This window comes from Spermophilus citellus (assembly GCF_964194105.1).
Source record: "Spermophilus citellus genome assembly, chromosome: 4".
Classification (NCBI taxonomy): Eukaryota; Metazoa; Chordata; class Mammalia; order Rodentia; family Sciuridae; genus Spermophilus; species Spermophilus citellus.
In genome coordinates, this window is record NC_138185.1 from 108,584,655 (window position 1) to 108,611,785 (window position 27,131).

The 27,131-nt window shown below is 33.1% G+C and overlaps 1 protein-coding gene across 8 annotated transcripts in view; it reads right to left on the bottom strand.

The window, feature by feature from the left end:
• Window positions 1–27,131, bottom strand: part of NEO1 (neogenin 1) — a 229,106-nt gene that overhangs the window by 91,889 nt on the left and 110,086 nt on the right. For all 8 annotated transcript variants that reach the window (XM_081292171.1, XM_081292172.1, XM_081292167.1 and 5 more), the window contains exons 6-7: window positions 13,188–13,342; window positions 10,969–11,089 (exon numbers count right to left, since the gene is read on the bottom strand). In XM_081292171.1, the coding sequence (XP_081148297.1) occupies window positions 10,969–11,089; window positions 13,188–13,342 (276 nt within the window). The remainder of the gene's footprint in view (window positions 1–10,968; window positions 11,090–13,187; window positions 13,343–27,131) is intronic.

The window sequence follows — 27,131 nt, forward strand, 5'->3', positions numbered from 1 at the left end:
ACATTATATTCCTGTCTTGGGGATTTACAATGCCAATAAATACAGAGGGAAAAAGGCTCAAAGCAGCCCAATTTTCATCATTCCTTTTTCAGATTGCACATGGCTCTACTTACTTTCTGCAATACAACACAACTCTCCTGTGAAAGAAGTTGTTCACAAACTCTTTCCTATGATGTTACTGGAAGAAAGAAATCCACATGTGTCTGAGTGGCTTTTCTACATTTCAGTATTGATTGAAAGGTGAGTTTAGTATTTAAAAGAAGAAAAACTTCTACTGAATGAATAGACTGAATATATATATAAACCAGTTTATATATACATAATATATGGTATTTTAGAACACTGAGAAAATATGAATACCCAAAGAAAACTAACTGATGTTGGCATTTTGGTATGAGAATCTCCAAATGTGCACAGGTAATTTTTAAAAAATTAAATTCAGGGGCTGGGGCTGTGGCTCAGTGGTAGAGCACTCGACTAGCATGTGCGAGGCCCTGGGTTTGATCCTCAGCACCACATAAAAATAAGTAAATAAAATAAAGGCATTGTGTGCAACTTACACCTAAAAAATAAATATTATTTTAAAAAACTAAATTCAGATTATTTTTTTAAAATATTTTTTTAGTTGTAGATGGACACAATACCTTTGTTTATTTTTATGTGGTACCGGGATCAAACCCAGTGCCTCAAGCATGTTTGACAAGCGCTCTACCACTGAGCCACAACCCTGGCCCCTAAATTCAGATTATTTGATATATATAATTTTGTATCTTACTTTTCTTTTTTTTTTTTAAAGAGAGAGTGAGAGAGGAGAGAGAGAGAGAGAGAATTTTTAATATTTATTTTTTAGTTCTCGGCGGACACAACATCTTTGTTGGTATGTGGTGCTGAGGATCGAACCCGGGCCGCACGCATGCCAGGCGAGCGCGCTACCACTTGAGCCACATCTCCAGCCCCGTATCTTACTTTTCTACTTGAAATTATATCCTAAGATTTTTCTGGTATCATTAAAAGTATTCAAACACATGATTTTTAATGGCCTAATAAGTTTTCCATCACAAGGTTGTACTATAATTATTTTAATAACTTCCTGTGTTTGGGGACATTAAAGTCATTTCGTATTCTTTCCCCTTTTTATCCTCTTTATCGTTTTTCTTCTTTTCTTTTAAAATTGCTAATACTGATATTAATAGTCTTTATCCACATCATTGATTCCTTCCTTAGGAAAAACTCCTAAAAAGAACAATTAATGGGCTGAGTCTAAATTAATTTTTAAGATCTAATTGTTAAATGGTTTTGATAAAGAACATAAAAAATTACACTTTCAGTAAGAGTGAAGATACAAACCTAATCACGCCCTAGGCAGCCCCTATAAAGTCATGTTCATTTAAAAACAAAAAATCCTTATTATTGGGCAAGAATGACATTTTCATTGAATTTTATATCTTTGAAAGGGGGAATGTTTGTTATATATCTAGAAATAGTCTATTTTTACTCTATTGTGAGTTGCATACTTACGCTATTTTTTATATCCATTTATCTAAATTCTTGTTTCATTCACAATAATTCTTGTGATATTTAGAATAATTATTGGTATATTTTTCCCTAGTTTGTCTCCTTTTTAATTTAGCTATTTTTGATATATAGATTTTCATCTTTATTATCCTAAAATGACAAATTTTTCTTATTTCCTTTTATATTTAGTAAAAGCAGATGGCCACACTTTTCTGTTTTTTTTTTTTTTGTGGTGCTGGGGATAGAACCCAAGGCCTTGTGTATGTGAGATAAGTGCTCTACCAACTGAGCTATCGCCCCAGCCCTATCCTCTTTTAATCATTTCTGATTAAAAGTTTACATTTAACTCTCTATTATATTTTATTTTTATAAGGTAAATATATAAATTTTTATATAATTTTTTCCAGATCACCAATTGTCCATGTACTTTGTATTGTATGTATACAATGTGCTATGTAATGTATGCATGTAATGTATACCTATTTCTATCCATATTAATTTGCAATTTCAATTCACAATCATACATTCAAAAACAATGAAGTGCTACTTATAATATGCATAAAACAGTGACTATAGATAAGACATACAAACCTGTATGACAGAATAGGTTCTATTAGAAATGATTGAAATAACTAGAAGTGGTGAAAGAAAAAAAATAGAAAACACACACTATCTTTACGTAGACAAAATAAGATGTTGAGATATAAGTCTACAGAAAATATTAGTGGTTCAAGGAAAACCACCTGTGCTGAATGATAGTTAAGAGTAAGGATTTTTATGCTGGGCATGGTGGCACACACCTGTAATCTCAAGTACTACAGAGCTGAGGCAGAAGGACTGCCAAATTCAAAGCGAGCCAGAGCAACTTAGAGAAATCCTGCCTCAAAATAAAATAAAAAATAAAAGGCTGGGGTGTGGCTCTTTAGTAGAGTGCTTGCCCTAGTGGGCACAAGGCCCTGGGTTTGATATCCTGTCTAATTCTATTCTTCAACCCAATGTTTCCCACTTCACAGAACCTAAGCAAAGAAAAATAATTGCAAAATGTAAGGGAGCTCTACAAATAAGTAATCATCATAATGTAACTTAGAAACAATTTAAATATAGACTGATTAAATAAACTTGAACCTTTTACTTAATGGACCATTTCACAGTCATTAAAAATGTACTAAAGGGCTGGGGATGTGGCTCAAGCGGTAGCGTGCTCGCCTGGCATGCGTACGGCCCGGGTTCGATCCTCAGCACCACATACAAACAAAGATGTTGTGTCCGCCAAAAACTAAAAAAGTAAATATTAAAAAAAATTTTTTAAAAAATGTACTAAAGATGGGGCTAGGGTGTGGCTCAATGGTAGAGCACTTGCCTAGCATGGGTGAGGCACTGGGTTCGATCTTCAGCACCATATAAAGATAAATAAATAAAGGTATAATGTCCATCTGCAATTAAATTTTTTTTTAAAAAATGTACTAAAAAGGGCTGGGGTTGTGGCTCAGTGGTAGAGCGCTCGCCTAGCACATGCAAGGCCCTGGGTATGATCTTCAGCACCTCATAAAAATAAATAAAATATAAAGGTATTGTGTCCAAGTACAACTAAAAAATAAAATTAAAAATGTACTAAAGAGAAAAAAGAAAAGCTTCAATTGAACATAAAGCAATTATCTTTAGCCAAAAGCTACTGTGAATAATAATAAAAGAAGGAATTTCTTGACTTTTAAGGGGGAAAAAACAAACAGGGCAAATAGCTGATCACAAGATTACATGGTGTCTATGAAGATTTTCACGAAAGTATTTGGATATGAACTCTGGATAACCAATATTCCTCTGAAAGCAGAGAAATAGGACTAGATACTATCATAGACTCTATTTACTAAGAATAAGGTTAAGGGATTTCAATTTTTAATAGCATAAAAGATGCCACAATACTAATGAGGACACCATATTCTCTAGCTATAAGAAAATAATGTGTGACTAAAATAAATAAATTAAATTAAATTTTTTTTTAAAAAAGAAACAAACAAACAAAAAAGAAAATAAAATAATATTCAACTACCTGAATTTGTGGGAAAAGAAAAGTTTGCTTTAAAAGTTTGAAGTCTGTCAAAACCAAAACTTATTTCCTTCTTCAATCTCTTGAGTTTCTTGCATGGACTGCTATGTGGTTCTAGACATTTTCATCTTGTTTTCTACTGAAACCCAAACTCAATACATCTTAATAGATATTTTGTTTCCTTAAACAAATCAGTTCCACTATCTTCCTTTTTGAATTTACTTGCATAAAGTTATTCATAATATCTCTTTATATCCTTTTAAATTCTATAGGATTCACAGTGACATCTTCCCTTCCACTAATGATATTGGTAACTGGGTTCTTCTATTTTTTTCATCAGTCTGGTTAAATGTATTTAAATTGGTCTTTTCCAAACAAAAAGGCTCTTGTTTTAATTTATGTTCTCATTGTGTTTGTTTTACATTTCCTTATTTCTGTTCTTTATAATTTCCTTCTTCTGTTTGCTTTAGATTTAATTTTTTCTTTTTAACTTAGGTTTCAAAAGCTTCTCTCAAAGCTATACTTTGAAGTGCATCCCACAAATTTTGATGGGCTGCATTTTCATTTTCATTTAGTTTTAAATATTTTCTAATTTCCTGTATGATTTCTTCTTGGATACACAGATTATTTAGAAGAGTGTATAATTTCCCAGATACATGTTATTGGTTTCTAGTTTTTAAAGACATTTTCTATGATTTAAATCCTGGCAAAATTTATTAAGATTTATTCTACAGCACAGAACCATTTACCTTAAAAAGAAATTTACCTTTAATGTAATAAGTGATACAGAGGGATTCAAATAATCTACCATCCTCTGTTAGTTTTGGGGAGGTTTTTTTGGCCTCATTTATTCTTTTGTGTTAAAGTAATACACGGCAGTAGAATGCATTTTGACATATTATACATCCATGGGGTATAACTTCCCATTCTTGTGGTTGTACATGATATAGAGTTACACTAGTCATGTATTCATATATGAACATACAAAAGTTATGTCCAATTCATTCTACTGCATTTTTATAAATTCTTTTTTCTTTTTATCTTTTCCAACTTTTTTCCGATTATTTTTTAAGATTCCACTGTACTTTTATTATTTGTTCTATTTTTTAGTAGTTTTGTTAAGGTTCATAATATGCATCTTTAACTTATCACAGTTTACTTCAAATAATATTATATAATGTGTTGTATAAGAATATTACAAATCACAAGTTTTCAATTCTTTATGTCATATGATACATACTAATTTTATCATACAATTTATATATAATAAACTATTTTTGCTTATATTTCAGATCTGAAAATTCATCCCTGACACTTGTTTTTGTAAATAAAGATTCACCAGAACAGTCAAACTGGTTTGAAATATATGAATGTCTTCATGTTACAAAAGTTGAGTTAAAAAGGAGTGACACAGACTGTTTTGCCCATAAAGTCTGAATTATTTATTATCTGGCTCTTTACAGAAAAAAGTCTCCTGTGTAAACAGTCAATTATTTCTTAAAACAACTAAAAGTCAGGGAAAAAAATCATATTGACTTAAAAAAAATACCACCACTCTTACTTGCTTTATTTCTTTGTGAAGATCTTCCAAGTAATCGATATATCAGGTATCACACTACTCCTGCCTGAAGAACTTCAACATTTCCTCTAGTACAAGCCTGTTAGCAATGAATTTTCTCAGCTTCTGTTCTAAAAAGGTCTTTATTTCACATTAATTTTTGCAAGATGCTTTTGCTGGGTATATGAGGTTTGTTTTTTTTCCTTTAAGGATTTTATTTCTGGCAAAAAGTCTGCTATAATGCTTATCTTTGTTTCTCTGTATGTAGTCAGTTTCTGGCTACTTTTAAGACTTTATCATGTTCAGTTTCCAGTAGTTTGTCTATGATATGTAGGAGTATTTTGTTTCATTGTTATTATTATTACACTACCACCACCACTACTACTAGTAGTATACTACTTTGGTCTTTAGTACATCTAGGGTTGTCTGATTTTCTTTTTAGATCTGTGATTTGATCTCAAGTTTTTAAACTCATAGCTATTATGTATTAAAATATTTGCTTTGTCCTGTTTGTATTCTCTTTTCCTTTAAGATTCAAATTTACTAATGTTACATTACACTTGTCCCATCTTAGATGCTCTATTCAATGAATAATATTCAATTTCATAAATGTACCTACATTTGTTTATCCATTTTCAGCCTGGAGGCCTTAGTTGCTCCAAGTTCTGGCAATTAAGAATAGAACTCCTATAAAACATTTGTGTGCAGATTTTATATGGACCTAACTTTTCAACTCATTCAGGTAAGTACAAGGAGTGCAATTGTTACATGATGTTAACAGTATTGTTTTATTTTTTACTTTGTTTTGATTCATTTTAGGTACCAGGAATTGAACCCAGAGGTACTTAACCACTGAGCCATATCCCAGTCCTTTTCATTTTTTATTTAGAGACAGAGTCTTGCAAAATTGCTGAGGCTGGCTTTGAACTTGAGATCCTCCTGTCTCACCTCCCGAGCTGCTAGCACCACCAGAGCCTGGCTTGATTCATTGTACAATCTGTCAAAGCACATCTCTGAGTAACTTTTTTAAAATATTTTTTTTAGTTGTAGATGGACACAATACCCTTATTTTTATATGGTGCTGAGGATCAAACCCAGTGCCTCATGCATGTGAGACAAGAGCTCTACCACTGAGCTACAACCCCAGCCCGCTATGAGTAATTTTTAAAAGAAAGGTATGTAAGAAATATCATGTGCATAGTATATTTTCTATGAATATCTTTCTATTGCCTTTATATACAGATGACACAAAATCTGAGTTTGATTCTGTTAATTGCTTTATTTCTCAATAACGAGTAAGCTTTTTACCTTTGCCTTTTTTTACATCAATGATAAAATAAGAAATAAAGCTACCTGGAGACTAAATACTATGCTACTGAATGAACAATGGGTTGCAGAAGACATCAAGGAGGAGATTAAAAATTTTTTAGAGGTGAATGAGAACACAAGTACAACATATTGAAATCTCTGGGACACTATGAAGGCAGTTCTAAGAGGAAAGTTCATTGCATCCATGCCATGAATTAAAACAAGAAAAAGTCAATAAATAAATGACTTAACATTACATCTCAAAGCCCTAGAAAAAGAACAAATATACACCAAAAGCAGAAGACAGGAAGTAATTAAAATCAGAGCTGAAATCAATGAAATTGAAACAAACAAACAAAAAACAATTGAAAAAACTGACAGAACAAAAAGTTGGTTCTTTGAAAAAATAAAGTTGACAGACCCTTAGCCATGCTAACGAAGAGAGAGAAAACTCAAATTACTAACGTACATGATGGAAAAGGAAATATCACAACAGACACTGCAGAAATACAGAAGAAATTAGAAATTGTTTTGAAAATTTGTACTCCAATAAAATAGAAAATATCGAAAGCATCAACAAATTTCTAGAGTCATATGATTTGCCCAAATCGAATCAGGATGAGATACACAATTTAAACGGATCAATTTCAAGCAATGAAATAGAAGATACCATCAGAAGCCTACGAACCAAGAAAAGCCCAGGACCGGATGGATATATAGCCGAGTTCTACAAAACCTTTAAAGAAGAACTAATACCAATACTCCTCAATTTATTTCAGGAAATAGAAAAAAAAAAAAGGCAGCTCTTCCAAACTCATTCTATGAGGCCAATACCACCCTGATTCCAAAACCAGGCAAAAACACATCAAAAAAAGAAAATTTCAGACCAATATCTCTAATGAGCCTTTGCTTTTTTTTTTTTTTTTTTTTTTGAGACTAATTTTTGACTGAATGAAGTATATGGTGTGCAGAACAGCAGCAAGTATTATTTACTTAGATACTGGCAGACTTATTCTTTTGTTAAACTATTAGTGTGGTAGAGTTTAGACAATCTAGTCAGGAACTGATCTTGGTGTGAGATTTTACTGTTATTACAGTTACCTATAGTAAAGATTTCAAATTCTTCTACTGGTAGACTGCTATGCTTACTGTTGGGTTCAGCCTCCATCTCAGGTAGGTCTTAGGGTTCTTTTTCCTATGCCAGCCCAAGTCTGCTTTGCATTTATGTTGATCCTAGGTGGGAGTTTCTGACTCTTCCCCCAGTAGTAGAAGACCTCTTCTTTTTTATATAGGCACAGGATGCTGAGGCCTAAAGTGATTTTCTGTACCTCTTTCAGAGGTAAAGTGTTTTCTCTTCTTTTCCTAGCAGCAATGAGCTTTTGCCTTTATCCTGTATATCCAGAGTTTCTCCCCACAAGAGCAGAGAGGTTTGACTTCTACTCTCTCTCCAGAAACTTATGAAATAAAGAGGTTTTACATGGGAGGATCTCTGTGTCTGTCTTCCAACAGGCAAACACCTCCTTCATTCCTAGACCACAGAGATAATTTTCTGAAGTTTCCTGCTTTGCCCCTTCTCTTAATTGGGAGTACTCTGTGGAGCCCAAGGGAAAACTACCTGCAAGCAAATGTGAACCCCTTTTGTAATGTGGAATCCTTAGAACTAGCCCATAACTGGCCTTGAAAAATTAGTTAAATTTTTTTATGTTTTCTTCTTGCCAACTTTCCTGGTAGCCATTTCTTTATTTTGTGCTATGCCAAAGGTAAAATAATTCAAATAACTACATTCCTTTTCATTTTTCCTTTTTTTAGAATTTGTTACTAGGTTGCTTTGCAAGCTCACCTCTCTGAAAAGAGAGAAGTTATGATTTTGTAGCTTATTAAGTTTTTCTTGTGGTGAAAAGGGAAAGTTCTCTGTATATTCTACATCCTGAGTAGAAGTAGAGAGCCCCTTCCACTTCAGTTCACCTTCCTTTTCTATATTTGAAAGGCATCATCATTCTTCCACTCATCCAGATAAAACCTTGGAAGTATCTCTGACTTCTCTACAACAGTGTTTAATATCCTATCAGTTGATAATCTGACTCAGAGAAACCATTAGTGTGTGTTTATTAGAACCCTCTTTATTCATTTGTTTAGTACATGTACTTATTATCATCTCACTATTGTCTCATAACAACATTCTTTGAACCAGCCTGCATTCTAATTAAACCTAACTTACGACAGCATTGTGATCCTCTTCTGCCTTTATAGGCCACCTTTTTTCAAAAACAGGTACTCTGTTCTAGTTCCATGCTGATTCAGATCATCTTTTAAATCAACAATTGAAAATCTGAACATTCAAGTCCTATTACAAAGGGGACATCTAACATGAAAAAAATTCCCTGATCACACAGAATTCTTCTCTTCTGAATTGTAGTGGCTTTATTTGTACCATAAAACTTAAAATAAACCTAATCTGGACTGGTATTAAAGTTGTAATATATCTCTTTACATTCTTCACTATAATATAAATTCCAGAAAGGCAGAGATCAGATCTTATAAGTTGTTACAGTCCCTCTTTTAGCCTTCCCATATAAACATTTATCTTGCAAATTAAAACAAAGCAGTAAAAAGGACAGGCACAGTAATGTGTGCCTATAGTTCCAGAACTATAAGTGAGACCCTGCCTCAAAAATAAATAAGTAACCCCCCCCACACACAAAACAGCAAAATAAAAAACAAAACTAATAACATGATCCTTATCTTCTTTCTTATCTATGTATCATGAATACATCCCTGAGTTCCTGATAAGGTCACTAAAAATTTTCAGCAGTCCATAAAACATTGTTCTCAAAAAGAAAAAAAAGCACACACACTATAACTATAATTATTATACCATCCAAGATGAGAAGAACCCAATTAGGATTAATTTAGGGACTTCCTAGCATCATCAATCAAGATAGCCAGAAAGTTTACAAAGAAAAAAGTCACTGCCATTAGTAAAAAGAAATAAGCCCATCTACCTCACGGATTCTGCTAGTATCTTATTTGGTAATTGTTCTCAGGCATTCTGCTAAGATGGGAAAGTGACATGGTTCTTAAACCATTTCCAATGAATGAGGAAGAGTATGATCACAAACAAACATAGAAAGAAAAAAGCAATTCTAATGTTTTGTCTTTATAACAGTACTCCACCTGTATTTTCAAAAGTAAGCACATAAGGGGCTGGGGATGTGGCTCAAGCGGTAGCGCACTCGCCTGGCATGTGTGCGGCCCGGGTTCGATCCTCAGCACCACATACAAACAAAGATGTTGTGTCCGCCAAATACTAAAAAATAAATATTAAAAATTCTCTCTCTCTCTCCCTCTCTCTCACTCTTTCTTAAAAAAAAAAAAAAGTAAGCACATAAAAATCCTATATGCTATTTTAAAGAGATGTCAGAGTAGGTGTCATTTTTGCCAATTAGCTTCCCTCATCAGGCTACAGTTGTCACAGAAATTCTTCCTGGAACCACATTAGTACCTGACCATATTTGACTTGGATAAAAGACATTTAAAAGTGGTATCTTTTTCATTAATTCTTGAGAAATGCTCAAAAGGAAAAATAATTTAGTTGTTAAAGATAGATAAATAAATAATGTACCTGATGGTCTTCTTTACCAATCTGATGCAGAACTGTTTTAATCCAATAATTTAACTTTCAGTAATTTAATATGAAAAAATAATCATATAACAGAATATGACTTTTGGTTAAGTTTTTTGTAGTCTATATATAATTAACTGGTACTTTTTATTAACTGGTATCTATTATAATAATTTTTTTTTGGTACCAGGGATTGAACTCAGGGGCCCTTAACCATTGAGCAATATCCCCAACCCTTTTTTATATTGTATTTAGAGACAGATGCTTAGAGCATCGCTAGAGCCTCGCTAAATTGCTAAGAGCCTTGCTAAATTGCTAAGGCTGGCTTTGAACTCACACACAATCTTCCTGCCTCAGCCCCCCTAACCCTGGGATTACAGGCATGCACTACCCAGCTAACTAATAATTCTTTACATTAAGCTTTCCCTGCTCTAATTATAGTGTTCTCTCTGATTTTACATTGACTAGGAAGGGGGAAGGGGGGATTCTTTATACTTTTCAGTGTTGACTGAATGTTGTATAACACCCATATGTGCTTTTGGTAATAATAAAAAAGGCATGCTAATTTTATTTTGCAAAAAGTGAAGAAAATTTCAATGCAAAATAAACAGTATAAGAAGTTTTTAATCTTTACAGGGCAGAAATATATTTGCAAGATTAAAATGATAGAATTCTAAAAAAATATTAATTTATATAAAACTACAACTGGTTCAGTTTTTCTTAATACCAGTTTCTTTTCAACATTATCTGAAATTGTGTTTCTATGTAATTTTAAATGATAGAAATTATTTAAATTGCCATTGTTTTTCTCTTAGTTATGCCATATATTGACCTTTACAAATAGGCTGACAATGTGGTATCCTGAAATGTGGTTCTTCCATCACATAGTTAGCCTCCTTTGTCTATTTCAGCCCCTCTTACCATGTTCAAGGATTATCAGTTGAGCTCCAGCTTGTGCATTTCCAACATCATTCTCAGCAATGCATTGATAGAACCCTTCATCTGATTTCACCAGACCCAAAACTTGAAGATTATGTTCCTTCTAAGAAAGAAAAACACATGTAAAATTTTATAATTTAATTGAAAAATGAGTTCAAAATTTGAAGGATATATTCTTTTCAGGAAGAAAGACAAATAAAATGTTATGATTCAATTATTTAATATTACCTACCTAATTATGTGTTAACTTGATTTTATATTAAAGTATTAGCAAGGTACTGACTTAACTGACTACAGCAGTACATACTGTCATTTACAGTGAAGAACCTAACACCTACAGAAAGTTTTATCCTCATTGTTTGCAAACTTACATCTTTCTTTGGAAAAATACCTGGCAAACAATACAATGTGACTATGGATAAAGTCTCAATTAGTGAATTTAAGGTATTATTTTTCTAAAATTATCTGTAATTTCAATAGTTTAACAGATTAGACTACCATAAATTAAATGAAACCGTAAACATATGAGCTTTCCTTAAACTACAAAGTACTGCATGTATTGCTACTTGTATACTAAATGTGGTATGTGTATGGGTGTATGTACGTGTGTGTGTGTGTGTGTATATATATATATATATACACACACACACACTACCTTAAATTTATTTATTATTTATTATCTTTTTATTATTTATATTATATATTTATTATTTATTGTATTTTAATTTATTATTTATTTATTTTATTTATTTATTTTTATGTGGTGCTGAGGATCAAACTCAGTGCTTCACATGTGCTAGGCGAGTACTCTACCACTGAGCCACAACCCCAGCCCTATAAAAATGGTATTAAAATGTCTACAACAATGTGCAAATACTGATAAAATAAAAAATGCTAATTCACGTTGTATTTTAATGTTATACTTATGAATTACTTTTTGTAACATGACATGAATTTCAAAAGTAGAAAATACTTCTCTTTAAGAATGAATTACTGTGGCTGGGGTTGTGGCTCACGGGTAGAGTGCTTGCCTTGCACATGTGAGGCACTGGGTTCGATCCTCAGCATCATATAAAAATAAATAAAGATACTGGGTCTATGTGTAGCTAAAAAATATTAAAAAAAAAAAAGAATGAATTACTGCTTGGCGCAGTGGCACATGTCTATAATCCCAGTGGCTCAGGAGACTGAGGCAAGAGGATCATCAGTTCAAAGCCAGCCTCAGCAAAAGCAAGGTGCTAGGAACTCAGTGAGACTCTGTGTCTAAATAAAATACAGAATAGGGCTCAGTGGTCGAGTGCCTCTGAGTTTAATCCCTGGTAACCCCCGCAAAAAGAATGAATTACTTCTATGACAAATTTATAACAAGCTATTAAATCTTTAACAACTATAATTACTTCTGATATTTCTTATGAATGTCATGTATAAATCTTAAGGTATAACATTAATATTTATTATTACTTAAACTTGGATAATTCTTTTATTAGAATGCTAGCTAATGATGATGTATTATTACTAGATAATATCTACTAAGCAGTTCATATATATACGTATATAAAGTAAAAAGCAATTATGGCTTAAGATTCTTAATATATTTAGCATTTAAAATTTTTAACTGACACATAAAAATGTGCATATTTATGGGGTATCATGTGATAATATACTTACTTTATTAAAGAATCTTTCCTACTGTCACATAATTATCTGACAATAGATCATCTTAATTTTGAAGGGTTTGGCATAGTATATGACTTTTGGTTAAGTTTTTGTAGTCTATATATAATTAACTGATATTATTTCAAAGGAATCATCTTTCCACACTTTAAGGGACAGATTTCCACTCTGTGTATAAAAAGTTGTCAAGACAACTGGGAACACAACACAACACACACACACACACACAAATTATTCTCCAGAAAATGGTGGCAGCTATGTAAGAACACCAGACTGTTGGTAGACTCTTAAAAGTTTTTAGTTCACTCACTGATTTGCTGATTTGACCTCATGTAAGCTATGAAAATACATCAGGATAAGCTTTCTCATCAGCCAATGAAGAAATTACATTCTATGCAAATTTTGCTATGATTTTTCCATTTTTTCTTCGTTTGCAATATATACACTGGTATATATAACATTTCTTGTGATTAAATTTAAAAATAGTGTTTTCAGAAATAAATGTACTTCTTTGAAAAAATACTTACTACAATTTTAAAGTAATCACTTGGGATAACCATATCCCCATTCTTGACCCACTTCACAGTTGGAGTTGGTTTCCCAGTCACTTCACATTCAAATACAATATCCATGGATTCATGAGCATATATATTAGCAGGCTGTTTCAGGAACTCAGGTTGGGCTTTAAAATAGAAAGGAAATTAAGAAATTAATGAAAATAAAAGTTATTCATATTTCAATCAAGGTATTATTGAAATTAAGAAAGTAAAAATAGGTAGCTAGTCATATTTCAGCCAATTTTTTAAATCCCAGAATCCACGGGTTATTTACTTATTATTTGAAGTTCTCTTATATTGTTATAAAAGCATTTAACCAATATATATTTAAAATACATGTTAAGAATACAATATCTTTAAAAATTAACTTTCTGGTAAAATAATTAACTTATAATGATAATTTCTGAGATATATACTGAGAAATATTTACTAGGTTGACTAAATTCAGGATCTCATACATGCTAGGCAACTGAAAATATGAATATTATAAGCTGTCTTAAAATGAATATTAAAGTATATTTCTCTGAGATTTATACTACTTTGGAAGAGCCATAATTAAAATTCAGAATTTAAAAGATTGACATAATCTTCCTTTTTAGTCAGCTTGATGAACTACAACAACAACAAAAAGTATAACAAATGTCATTAGAGGCCTTAGATCACTCATGTAACACATTCATATTAGTAACATCCTTTATTACATGAAATGTTTTAGGATTATTATAGAAAACATATATGTACTTGTAAAACCCTGAATGATAGTATCTCTCTTTCCCCAAAGATGTAAATCACTGACCTATAAATAATACATTCATATGATTTTTCATTAGAAAAGTTGAAATAGATCATCTAATCCAATTTCCTATCTAATGCTGTAATTTCCTATATAGTACCCTTAGCATAAGGTCTTACTGATCTCTATTTGAACATTTCAAATGACAAGCAACCCACTGTATCAAATGCAGCAAGCTCCACTATAGGCTAATTCTAGTAAATAACAATGATAACAGCAGCAGCTGTATTTACCAGTGAGCTAAAATGTGCCCAACCTGCTGGGATTTTGATTGAGACTGTGTTGAATTTGTGGCAACTTGACATTTTTTTTTTTTTAACAATACTAAGTCTTCCTTTCCATGTACATGGTTTCTATCTCCAATTATTTAACACTTTGATTTCTTTCAATATTTTATATTTCAATAAACCTTGTTAAAACTTTGCTAGTTATGTCCCTATGTATTTAAAAAAATTGTGGGGGATGCTACTGGAAGTGGTACCTTAATCTGAGGGGGGTGTGCAAGGGATTAAATTCAGGATCTCATACATGCTAGGCAAGCTCTCTACCACTAAGCTACAACACTAGCTCTAAGACATTCCTAATTTCCAATTGCTCACTGCTAGTATGTAGAGGTGTAAAGGACTTGTGTTTACTGGCCTTTTTTATTCTGTGGCCACAGTAAACTCACTTATTATTTCTATTAGCTTTTGTATAGACAAATTGGAATTATCTGCATAAAGAATCATTTTGCCTAGGAATGCTGATCGCTTTATTTCTTCATTTCCAATCTGCTTTTCCCTTTTGCACTCCCTAGAGAAGGGCAGGCCCTAGAAAGAAGTCCAAACAGTAATATAACTTAAGTAAATGAAGAATAAGAGTACTGAGAGCACACACAACCCCAGGCAAGTAGACCTTAAGAAACAACATACATTCACAATAATTTCAATCCAGAAAATGTAAAATATACTGATATTGAATTTGACTATGCTTCTAACATTGGCTAGACATTTATTTTTCTGTGAATTTTCTATACAAGTACTCTGCCGTTTTTTAATTAGAGTGTTCACAATTTTCTTATATGTATATATAAGAACTTTTCATAAAATGCCAGTTTTAGATTAATAGCCTACCAAATCCAAATCCACCAGTCTTTGCAAAACTAGATGTGGAACTTTGCCAGCTGGTTCTTTGTTAATTTACTGGAGGGGCACTGAATGACATGGCATAAAAAAGGGCTTATCTTTCAGGTTGGGGTGTGACTTTTTTTTTCTTTTGTGTCTGGCATGGCTTCTAGAAGTTCTGCAGAAGATCCATTGTTGATCACCATTCAAAAGTTTCTCCAGTTTACTTTACCAGGAGCCTTTCTGAGTATCATCTCTGAACCACAACATTCCTATAACTAGTGTCTATCACACCTGCTCTGGCTCATAACACTCTAGCAGTCAACTTTCTGTTCATCATCAGGAGCCCATTAGCATCCCAGCAAGTGGCTTTCTACAAACCAACCTGGACCTGTGGCATTCCAGCTGTGGATCAGCTTTGGCCCACTGATATGTCTTTGGGCAGCAGTTATTCTCTCCCCAACAAGGTCTGAATGGCAGGCCTGGAGGAGAGCTATCATCCATTTTGTTTCTTTCCTTTTTTTTAATATGTACACTATATATAAAATGTTTAAATATATTTTTAATGTATATATTTTTAATTTATCTTATTTATTTATTGTTTGTTTGTTTATTAATGTGGTGCTGAGGTGCAGGTACCTCCTGCACCCTAGGCAAGGGCTCAACCACTGAGCTACAACCCAAGCCCCATCCATTTTGTTTCTTTTTGGATTCTCTCCCTCAGCTCAAGAGATAGCAGTAGCTAATGTTTACATTTACTATGTTTTTATTCTTCAGAGTTTTATTCATTTTAGTAAACATTTTGCTCATTAATAATTCTTTGTAGGGCTGGGGTTGTAGGGCAGTGGCAAAGTGCTTGTTTAGCACGTGTCCAGCCCTGGGTTTGATCCTCAGCACCACATAAAGATAAAATAAATAAAATAAAGGTAGCGTGTCTATTTACAACTTAAAAAAATATACACAAAAAAATAAATAATTCTTTTGTATTAAATTTTCCCTTTTAAAATGCCTGATGTGATTTCTGGCCCTTGACTGGATCCTGACTAATAAGGTGAACTACTAGAACCCCTTGTCTATATGCCATCAATATTTCTTCTCAGTTTTCTCTTTTATCTATAACTTAAGGCATACATTACTCTACCAAAGTTTTAAAATTTTATGTAGTAAAATTTATAATATTTTTTCATTTTGGTATCCATATTTCATTATTCTTTTTTAACTCCAAAAAGATTTCATTGCTTCTATATAACATTTTCTTTCAGTATTTCTATGAAATAATCTAATCCACCTGTGTTTTTCTAAATGGAAAGCTTAGTAGGCCCCACTAAGAGCAAATGATTTGAAAGTTAATAATAAAAGCCTATGTGCTGAAGGGGTTTATTTCCGGATACTAGTTGGTTTCACTGATCTGTCTATTCTTATACTAGAACCATAAAGTTATTGTAACTATGCAAAATGTTTTACTATTTGGTAGAACAAGTACTCTACTTTTATTCCTTTACTTGCTCAAAAATTCCCTAACATGCTTATTTAGCCCCCTTCCAATAAATTCAGACGCAGCTTAGGTTTTCACTGTTCCTTCTCAAAGCAAACAGATAAAAAAGAATAATCTGCAGTTTTCATTCAAATGGCAATAAATTGTAAGAAAAATAAATATTTGCAATCCTGAGTCTTCCTCTTTAATAATTAAAGTTATGTTAAATAAACTTGTGTTAAAGAAACTTCATAGAGGCCACTGATTTGTCCTGAGCTACTGCATTAGGACCCAACAGACCAAACCTGTTGAGAGCCATAGCCCAAGGGGCCCCAGCAAACTTTCAGACTGCCAGCTGATGATTGGCTCACAGCGGCCCCAGCAACTTCTAGCTGATTGGCTCCTCTTCTGTGAAGCTCATTGGGCTGTTTCCCCACCCTTTCAGACTACGGAGCTGCTCATTGGGGGACTTTTTTTGGCTCCGCCCACACAACCCAGCCAATCAGCCTCAAGAGCAGGAGGAGTGGGGGAGGTTGAGAGGCTTGTGGGAAGCCGGTGGTGGCAGTTGGGCTCTGAAGGTTTTCATGAGGAGCTGTTTTGTTTGGCTTGTGTGGTTCTAAAAATAAAGTTCATTTCTTTTGACAAGTGGCACCTGAATTGTGCCCAGCCAGACTGCGGCACAAACCAAAATGGATTCACTCATGCTAAGGTTCTATAACATCAAACTGACACTAGTTTGTCTATCTGACTTTTTGAGAAATTAGAAGAGACAGATAATAGCCAAATACTCACATGTGCCAATTTTAGCTTGCATGATAAGGAAACCTCCTCTGCTTTAACCCTTACAAGAAAAGTAACATGTAGTAACTTGGTGTTAAACAATATGCTCTTTGTATTATGCTTTTTCCTTGTTTCTGCTCAAGCTACTTTATAAAAATCGATTTTTCTACCATGCCCAGTGTAGCATTTATCTATTCTTTAAATGAGATGCTGCCTGATTCATAAATCATTAATAAAAGGTAATGGGATCATTTAACTAAATTTATTTAAATTTTGTCTTTTGACTCTTACATATTTATTTTTCAGTAAAAATTTACTGTAAGACATTTCTAATGACTAGTAGTCAGGAAACCTAGAATTGAATTCTGCCTCTAAACAGGGATTGTACTACACAGAGATTTAAAGACCATGGGTTTCAGTTTGCTCTTGTACTAAGTAAGTACAATAAGCTTCTCTATGCTATTCCTAAGTACACTAAAACTTTAACCATTGTGATTTTATCATTTCAGTTTGTATATTTATAACAGCTAACATCTATGATTGCTTTCTACTTATTAACATTCATTTCCCCCTAAAAAACCCTATTATTTAGGTATTATTATATTATTTCCACTTTACAAAGGCACTAATACACTGAGAGACTAAGTAACTGTAGTGTTATACAGCTTTTTGACAGATCTGGATTTTGAACCTAGGAAGGCTAATTCCAAAAATCTGTTTTTTAAAACAACAAACAAACAATGTTTTATTTCATACAAGAGTATAAAATAATAATTTCCCATGTATTTGTTAGGTTGCTTCAACAATTATCAACACAGCATCAATACTGATTTATCTATATCCAAAATCCATCTCATTCCTTGCTGCTATCCCTCCCAGATTCTTTTGAAAGCAAAATTCAGGTACTATATATCATTTCATATATAAATATTCAAGAGCCTCTATAAGACAAGGACTCCATTTTTAAACATACTTGTAATATCATCATCAGGCTAGTATCCAAAATAATTTCTTAATATCACCAATTATTCAGTCCAAGTTCATATTTTACTAATTTGCCTATGTTTTTTAAAAAAATATTTATTTTTTAGTTATAGTTGGACACAATATCTTTTTTATTTTTTTATGTGGTGCTGAGGATCAATCTCAGGGCCTCACACATGCTAGGCGAGCACTCTATCGCTGAGCCACAACTGCAGCCCCTAATTTGCCTATGTTTTAAAAACTGATTTATTTTATTTGAATTGGGCAAAGAAGGTATATTCACATATTAATTTGTTAAAGTTTCTTTTAATTCATGGGTTCCTTCTTTATCTCTTACTTTTCTTTGTAATTTGTTTGTTCAGAAACCAAGTCATTTGTCCTGTGGAGTTTGGTGGAGTCCATCTTCTGCTGACTTCATAGCCATGGTGGTATTTAACATGCTCACTGTACTAAATGTAGACACTTGCGAGTCAGCTCATTCCCCTGTGCCCACCAAGACCTCTTCATAGGCAGTTCCACATGCTTCCATCTGGATGTTCATAACTGAGTGTCTCCTTTTTGTAATGTTAACAGCCTTAGATAATTACTCTTTTACAAAATACTAATATTCCACTATTCTTTCTATAAAGAGAAACATCCCCTCAATTATTTATTATATTTCCTCAATTAATTAATAGGATAACCTTCTGATTATCCGGTTATCCTAAAGTACAGTTATTATAAAAGGGCAGGATAAATGCTTGATTCTTTCTCCATAGTTTTCTATGATTTGGTTTTCTAATATCCTCACCCTAAGTTGATCACTAAGGATTTCTTTTTTTTTTAATTGGTTGCTCAAAACATTACAATGATCTTGACATATCATATATCATACATTTGATTCAAATGGGGTATGAATTCTTATTTTTACCACATATACAAATTGCAGGATCACATTGGTTATACTTCCACATTTATACATACTGCCATTCTAGTGCCTGTTGTATTCTACTGCCTTTCCTATCCCCTTCCTATCCCCTCTCCCCCCCTCCCATCATCTCTCTCTACCCCATCTACTGTAACTCATTTTTCTTTTTCCCCCCTTTCCCATCACATCCTCTTATATGTAATTTTGTATGACAATGAGGGTCTCCTTCCATCTTCTGTGCAATTCCCCTTCTCTCTCCCATTCCTCCCACCTCTCGTCCCTGCTTAATGGTAATCTTCTTCTCATGCTCTTCCTCCCTGCTCTGTTTTGAGTCGCCCTCCTTACATCAAGGAAGACATTCAGCATTTGTTTTTTAGGGATTGGCTAATTTAGCATAATCTGCTCTAATGCCATCCATTTCCCTGCAAATGCCATGATTTTGTTATTTTTTAGTGCTGAGTAATATTCCATTATGTATAAATGCCACATTTTTTTTATCCATTCAACTATTAATGGGCATCTGGGTTGGTTCCACAGTCTAACTATTGTGAATTATGCTGCTATGAACATTGATGTAGCTGTATCCCTGTAGGTCTTTTTAGGTCTTTGGGGAATAGTCCGAGAAGGGCAATAGCTGGGTCGAATGGTGGTTCCATTCCCAGCTTTCCAGGGAATCTCCATACTGCTTTCCAAATTGGCCGCACCAATTTGCAGTCCCACCAGCAACATACAAGTGTACCCTTTTCCCCACATCCTCGCCAGCACTTGTTGTTTGACTTCATAATGGCTGCAATTCTTACTGGAGTGAGATGGTATCTTAGAGTGGTTTTAATTTGCATTTCTCTGATTGCTAGAGATGGTGAGCATTTTTTCATATATTTGTTGATTGATTGTATATCCTTGTCTGAGAAGTGTCTGTTTAAATCCTTGGCCCATTTGTTGATTGGGTTATTTGTTTTCTTATTGTCTAATTTTTTGAGTTCTTTGTATACTATGGATATTAGGGCTCTATCTGAAGTGTGAGGGGTAAAAATTTGTTCCCAGGATGTAGGCTCCCTGTTTATCTCTCTTATTGTTTCTCTTGCTGAGAAAAAACTTTTTAGTTTGAGACTGTCCCATTTGTTGATTCTTGATTTTAACTCTTGTGCTATGGATGTCCTATTAAGGAATTTGGAGCCCAACCCCACGAGAAGGAGATTAGACCCAACTTTTTCTTCTATTAGACGCAGAGTTTCTGGTTTGATCCCTAGCTCCTTGATCCATTTTGAGTTAACTTTTGTGCATGGCGAGAGAAAGGGATTCAGTTTCATTTTGTTGCATATGGATTTCCAGTTCTCCCAGCACCATTTGTTAAAGATGCTATCCTTTCTCCATTGCATGCTTTTAGCACCTTTGTCTAAGGTAGTTGTAATTTTGTGGATTGGTCTCTGTGTCTTCTATTCTGTACCATTGGTCTACCCACCTGTTTGGTACTAGTACCATGCTGTTTTTGTTACTATTGCTCTGTAGTATAGTTTAAAGTCTGATCTCGCTATACCGCCTGTTTCACTCTTCCTGCTTAGAATTGCTTTTTCTATTCTGGGTCTTTTATTTTTCCATATGAATTTCAAAATTGCTTTTTCTATTTCTTCGAGAAATGCCATTGGGATTTTGATTGGTATTGCATTAAAGCTATAGAGTACTTTTGGTAATATCACCATTTTAATGATGTTAGTTCTGCCTATCCATGAACCGGATATATCTTTCCATCTTCTAAGGTCTTCTTCTATTTCTCTCTTTAGGATTCTGTAGTTTTCACTGTATAAGTCTTTCACCTCTTTTGTTAGGTTGATTCCCAAGTTTTTTTTTTTTTTTTGAGGATATTGTGAATGGGGTGGTTATCCTCAATTTTTTTAGTTGTTGATGTATCTTTATTTCTTATTTACTTATTTATATATGGTGCAGAGGATCCAACTCAGTGCCTCACACATGTCAGGCAAGTGCTCTGTCACTAAGCCCTACCCCAGCCCCTCTTTCTTTCTTTCTTTTTTTTTTTTTAAGCATCATTATGTGTTCCGGGTTTAAAATATATTTGGTTTGTTTCAATTCACTCAAGTTATTATTATTTTAATTACAAAATCATCCCATCTTTGATCAATGAAGGGAAGGCTGAGCTTGCTGGAAGCAGGTCATATCAGTGCTGTCTTATATGACTCTAATGATCTTCAGTATTTTCTGTTCACTGTTTTAAGGCCCTTTTCATGGACAAAGGCAGCAATTCTGTATTTTTAAAATATAAGCTTCAACATGACTTACTAATTAAATTCAAGACTACAATTTTTAACTGAGTCTTAAATTTACAATTTTATCTCCTTTCTTTCCTGACAGAAATTTCTGCTCTCAATGACACTTACTCATTTGTTTTATCTTACACCTTTCTTTCTTTCTTTCTTTCTTTCTTTATTTATCATAGTTGGACGCAATACCTTTATTTTATTTATTTATTTTTATGTGGTGCTGAGGATCGAACGCAGGGCCTCACACATGCTAGGCGAGTGCTCTACCGCTGAGCCACAACCCCAGCCCTATCTTACACCTTCTTAGTCTCAGAATAAACATTTCCATCTAGAACATAACAGAAAACAATTGAAGACTTTTGCAGTTCTTTTTATCCTGAGAGTACCTCTCTTTAGGTATATGCAAACCAATTACTATTTTATTTTGAATACTAACTTTCAATTCAAATTTTAACTTTCCAAGTGGCTAAACTGCAAACTAGATATACACCTAGAGTACTTTGTTTCATTTTTATTTCCCATTCTCAGGAAATACTTGGCAAATTTTTAAATCTACGAAAAACAAGATATATTCAAATAAGGCTAACTTCTAATCCTGTTTTTCCTGTCCTATTTCCGTATAAGGAACCATTTAATTTTTATAGTTTATCTTATCATTTTTAAAATTATAACCAACATACACACACACAATCACACAATTTATCTTCATCTCTCTTTAAATTATAAATAGCAGCATGCTAATTTTTTCCTACCACCAAAGCCTATGCCAATAACTAAGATAGGTCCCTTTATTAAAGAACTGACAAATTCCTGAGCCCCTGGGACTGGGCTCCTCCTGCTGAGGCTGAGTAAATAATTCTGGAAAAGAACAAAATCCTCTTTTTTAAAGTCAAATTAATATAATTTTAGCATGCTCTTTTAGTAAACAGTCTTTCAAAGGCTATTAGGAAAATCATAAACAATGTTTATCATTTACTTTTCTCTTTCATAAATTGTAAAATAATGCCTTTAAAATGTTCTCTGGATTTTAACTACTCTGAAGATAGTATTCACACCAATTAAACACAATGTAAGAGCAGATGTTTGTGGTTGGAAAGTTAAATGGATAACCAGAGAACAAATGAGTCAATTACCATAAGAAAATAAATGTTGTAATGGAAGATTATGCATTTCATTACTGAAGAGATAATTAAGCTTCAAATTCTCTTTGACAGCTTCCTATCTCTTTTAATGCCATCATTATTACAAGAGTAATTTTAATTGCTAAATATGCAAGTAGAATTTGATACTAAAACAAATTATACTTGCAAAATTCTTTTACTAGAAACATCACTTAATTTCCGTCATTGTTATATAATGCTGGAAATTGCCACTCAAACAGAAAATAATATAGGCCCAACACCAATGTTTCAAGGTTACTTTACTATGTTGTGATTTTGAAGATAATAATTTTGTTTATATTATCTCTGAAATGTTGGAGTTTCTATTGTTTGATTTTAAGTTCATAAGCATTGAAATTCTTATTACGCACTTTAAGTAGAGAAATAAAGCAATTCTGGCCATTTGGGCTTAAATGCACATTTGATGTTCTTAAGCTTTTTTTCTGTAATTCACAAACTGACATCTTAGTTCTTGAAAATTTTTAAAAAACAAAAACAAATAAAAATTTCATATTTAACAGGCCAAAATTCCCTCAGGGATTTTAACAGTTTAATCACAAGTTTGCTATAGGTACTGGTTCCTATAGCACACAAAAATACACTAGAACCCTCTAACATTGAGAGAAAGCTTCCCAATGGAGATGAACAGTTTCTTCAGTAATCTCTAGGAATATTCCTTGATCCCATAGGCCTCACAGTGACATGGGAACTGTGAATTATAATATACTGCATTTGCTGGTGCTATTTTTATACACCTAAGCAACAGCTCTGCTGCACAATAACAAACAAAATATGCAACTTCAAGGGCTGGGGCTGGGACTCAGTGGTAGAGCACTTGCCTAGCATGTGTGAGGCACTGAGTTTATTTTATATAAATAAATAAAGTCCATTGACAACTAAGAAAATATTTTTTTAAAAAAATATGCAACTTCACTAAAAAAAAAAAAAAGCACTTTCTTAAAGAATGTTTGCAGGATCCATAGGCCCCATTTCTCTCTATTTCTAGTCCCTGAAAGCATGCCCTGTTTATCACTGAAGCAACAGTGGCTTAAACCATAATCATTGCTCAAGACTTTAGTTGAATATAAGTGGGACAAATTCCAACATTTTCATTAATCAGCACTATCAAGAGTTAAAATATTAAGGAGCTGGGGCTGTGTCTCAAGTGATAGAGTGCTCGCCTAGCACATGTGAGGCACGAGGTCCGATCCTCAGCACTACATAAAAAGAAAATAAAGATTAAAACAACAACAAAAAAAAGAAATAGACATTAAGGATAAGAAATTTTTTCAAAAATTCTCAAGTTTCTCAAGAATTCAATATTTTATACTATTAGTTTTCTATAAATCTACTTCTTGGGAATCTGAGTTTTCTGCATAAGTTTTAAATGTGTAAAATACTGTAAAATTTTAATTGCCATGTAACTTTAGCACCCATATTTACGCTCATGTTTACAAGCTGGATTTGTGATCACAGAATTACAATACAATATTTTTCAAATTTGAGGTCTCAGGGTCTATAGCTCTTACATTTGAAAAACTACACATTATTTTTAATTTTAAAAGTTCCCCCAAACCTTCATTAAATATAGTTTTCCCTTCCATAACAAGATAACATATAGTTAGTCTTTGCTTGATGTCCCAGTGTTGAATTATATATACTACATTTTGTTTATACATTCACATATCACTGGTTGCTCCTACATTTTGGCTATTGTGAATAACATTACTGTGAAGTATAAAATATCTCTTTAAGACCTTGCTTCCAATGCTTTTGAATTGTTGGATCAAATGGTAATTATATATGTATATTTTATTTTCTGAGAAAACACCACAATATTGTCAACAGCAGCTATACTTCTGGCTTAGGGTCAACCCTAAGTACAAAAATTTTCTAATGTCTTCATATTCTTTTCAACACTGGCTCTTTTTTGTTTTTTGAAACAGGACATCCAGACGGGTGTAAGTTTTTCATTACTGTATTACTTGATTTTTTTTAAGTTTTAGTTGTTGATGGACCTTTATTAATTTATATGTGGTGCTGAGAATTGAACCCAGTGCCTCACACATGCTAGGCAAGCACTTTATCACTGAGCCACAACCTCAGCCCCATGTACCATTTGATTTTTTACTATATTTGTGCATTGCCTATTTAAGAAAATTTTATTCATTACTGGATGGTTTGGGTTTGTCCACTCTCTGCTTCTCCCTAATTTTCTTTCTGTTGGTTAGGTTTGTTGACTGAGAGTAACTTTTGCTTTCTTTCTCTTCTCCATCTCTTTACTTTCCTTTTCAGCATTTTCAAATTTAAAATGTTGAGCAATATTCATTCTGTAAGATTTAAACAAGCCTCAAACCACATGACAAGACTTCAATGTGGCCCATATGTATTTTAAATTTTGATAAGCAATGCTACTGGTTATTTAAATGCTGACTGTAGTCCTAAATGTACAAACATGGAAAAATTCTAAAGTTAAAAAGTTACAAGGAATTTTTCAGAGCAAATTGGATGATACAACTCTATTTTGAATGAAAAACTATATTTTATATGTAAATACACACAAATAATTTTTAAGACACCGATAAGAATATACACTAAATTGATGACAGCAGGTATCCTCTGAGGAAAAGGGTGGGAATGGGGAAGGGGCAATAAAGGAGATTTACTCTGTTGATATGGTATTTAATAATGATATTATTAATTTTATCATTTTTAAGAGAAAAAGCCAAAAGAACAAATTGAAATGCTATTAGAACTAAATACAAATTTTTGATAAAATAGCAGAAAAAAATGATCATCTTGTGTTTTTTTCTGCTGTCTCTAATATTTACACAACCAAAAAAAAACACCTTAGAAAATGTAAATTTTAAAATCTAATTTGCAATCACTATAAAAGCAATAGTTATACATGTACCTATCAAGGAAAGTATGAAATCTTACAGTTCCTAAAATTTGAAACACCAGGTACAAAAGACTATTTCATAAACTTTAGCAACAAGTCATCTGAACCCTTGTATGATAATTAATGCATTAAATGATTGATATTAATAACTATTCAACTTCAGTTTCCTCTTCTGCACCTACTTTATTCTTTCCATTTTAACCTATCTCCCCTTCATCCCCCACCTCTTCCTTCCATCTCTCCTTTTTCTCTTTTCTCTTTATTTTTATCCCATCTTCAAATTCAATTTAGTGTACTCTTACTTACGTGTAACCCTTTCAGCTTATTTTATATTCTTTCTCACCATGTTCTTCTTGAGTTAAGAGACCTGTAGAGCTTATCGGTAATGTATTTACATAATATGTTGATATGTGATTTACTTTTAAGCTACCACTATTAACTTGAGGTACTCTCTCCTTTCAAAGAGGGACTGGAGGCTGAAATTAACATGCTGAACTTATATATTGAATCCTAGATATACTGCCAGCACAGAACTTCTTACAAAGTAATAACCACTCATTAAATAAAGGATTCCCACATTAAAGAAGAAAAGGAATTAATGTTAGTAGATGTACAAATCTAGGACCTATGAAAATGAGAAAACAGGCAAAATTTATAACTCACCCCAAAATCCACAGACACTGAAAGGAATGAAATTCCCAAAGCTATAAGGTTATCAATAAAACGATTAATCAGCTAAAAGAATATCTAAAGAATGAATTAAGAGCAAATACAGAAAGTGAAAGGCCATTTCAATAGAGAGAGAGATTCGGGGGTGGGGGGAAGCAATCAGAACTCCTGGTAATGAAAGATACAGTAAATCAAATAAAAAATTCAGTTGGAAGTATCCAATAGATTAGACTATGTAGAAAACAGAAATTCAGGCCTCAAAGACAGAATATATGAATTTCAACACTCAGTAAGTGGCAAAGAACAATACAAAAATCATGACTAGAATATACAAGAACTCTGGGACAATATTAAGAGGTCAAACTTAAGAGTCATTGGGATTAGGGCTCGGGTTGTAGCTCAATAATAGAGCCCTTGCCTTGCACACACGAGGTCCTGGGTTCAATCCTCAGCACCACATAATTTTTCTTTTTAAAAAAAGAGTCATTGGGATTAAACAGGGCATGGAGATACATGTTAGTGGAATTAAGAACCTTTTCAGTAAAATAATAGCAGAAATTTTCCAAATCTTAGGAATGAGACAGACATCTACATATAGGATGCATACAAAACTCCAAATAGATAAGACTAAAGAAGAAGCTCTCCAAGACACATCAAAATCAAAATGCCTAATGTGCAGAGTAAAGACAGAATATTAAAAATCTCAAGAGAAAAATATCAGGTCACATTTAGAGGCAAACCTATTGAATAAGGATTACTTCTGACTTCTTAGCTTAGACTCTGAAATCCAAGAGGGCTTAGAATGAGATAATCCAAGCTCTGAAAGAAAGAATTGCCAACCTAGGTTGCTATATTCAAATCAAAGG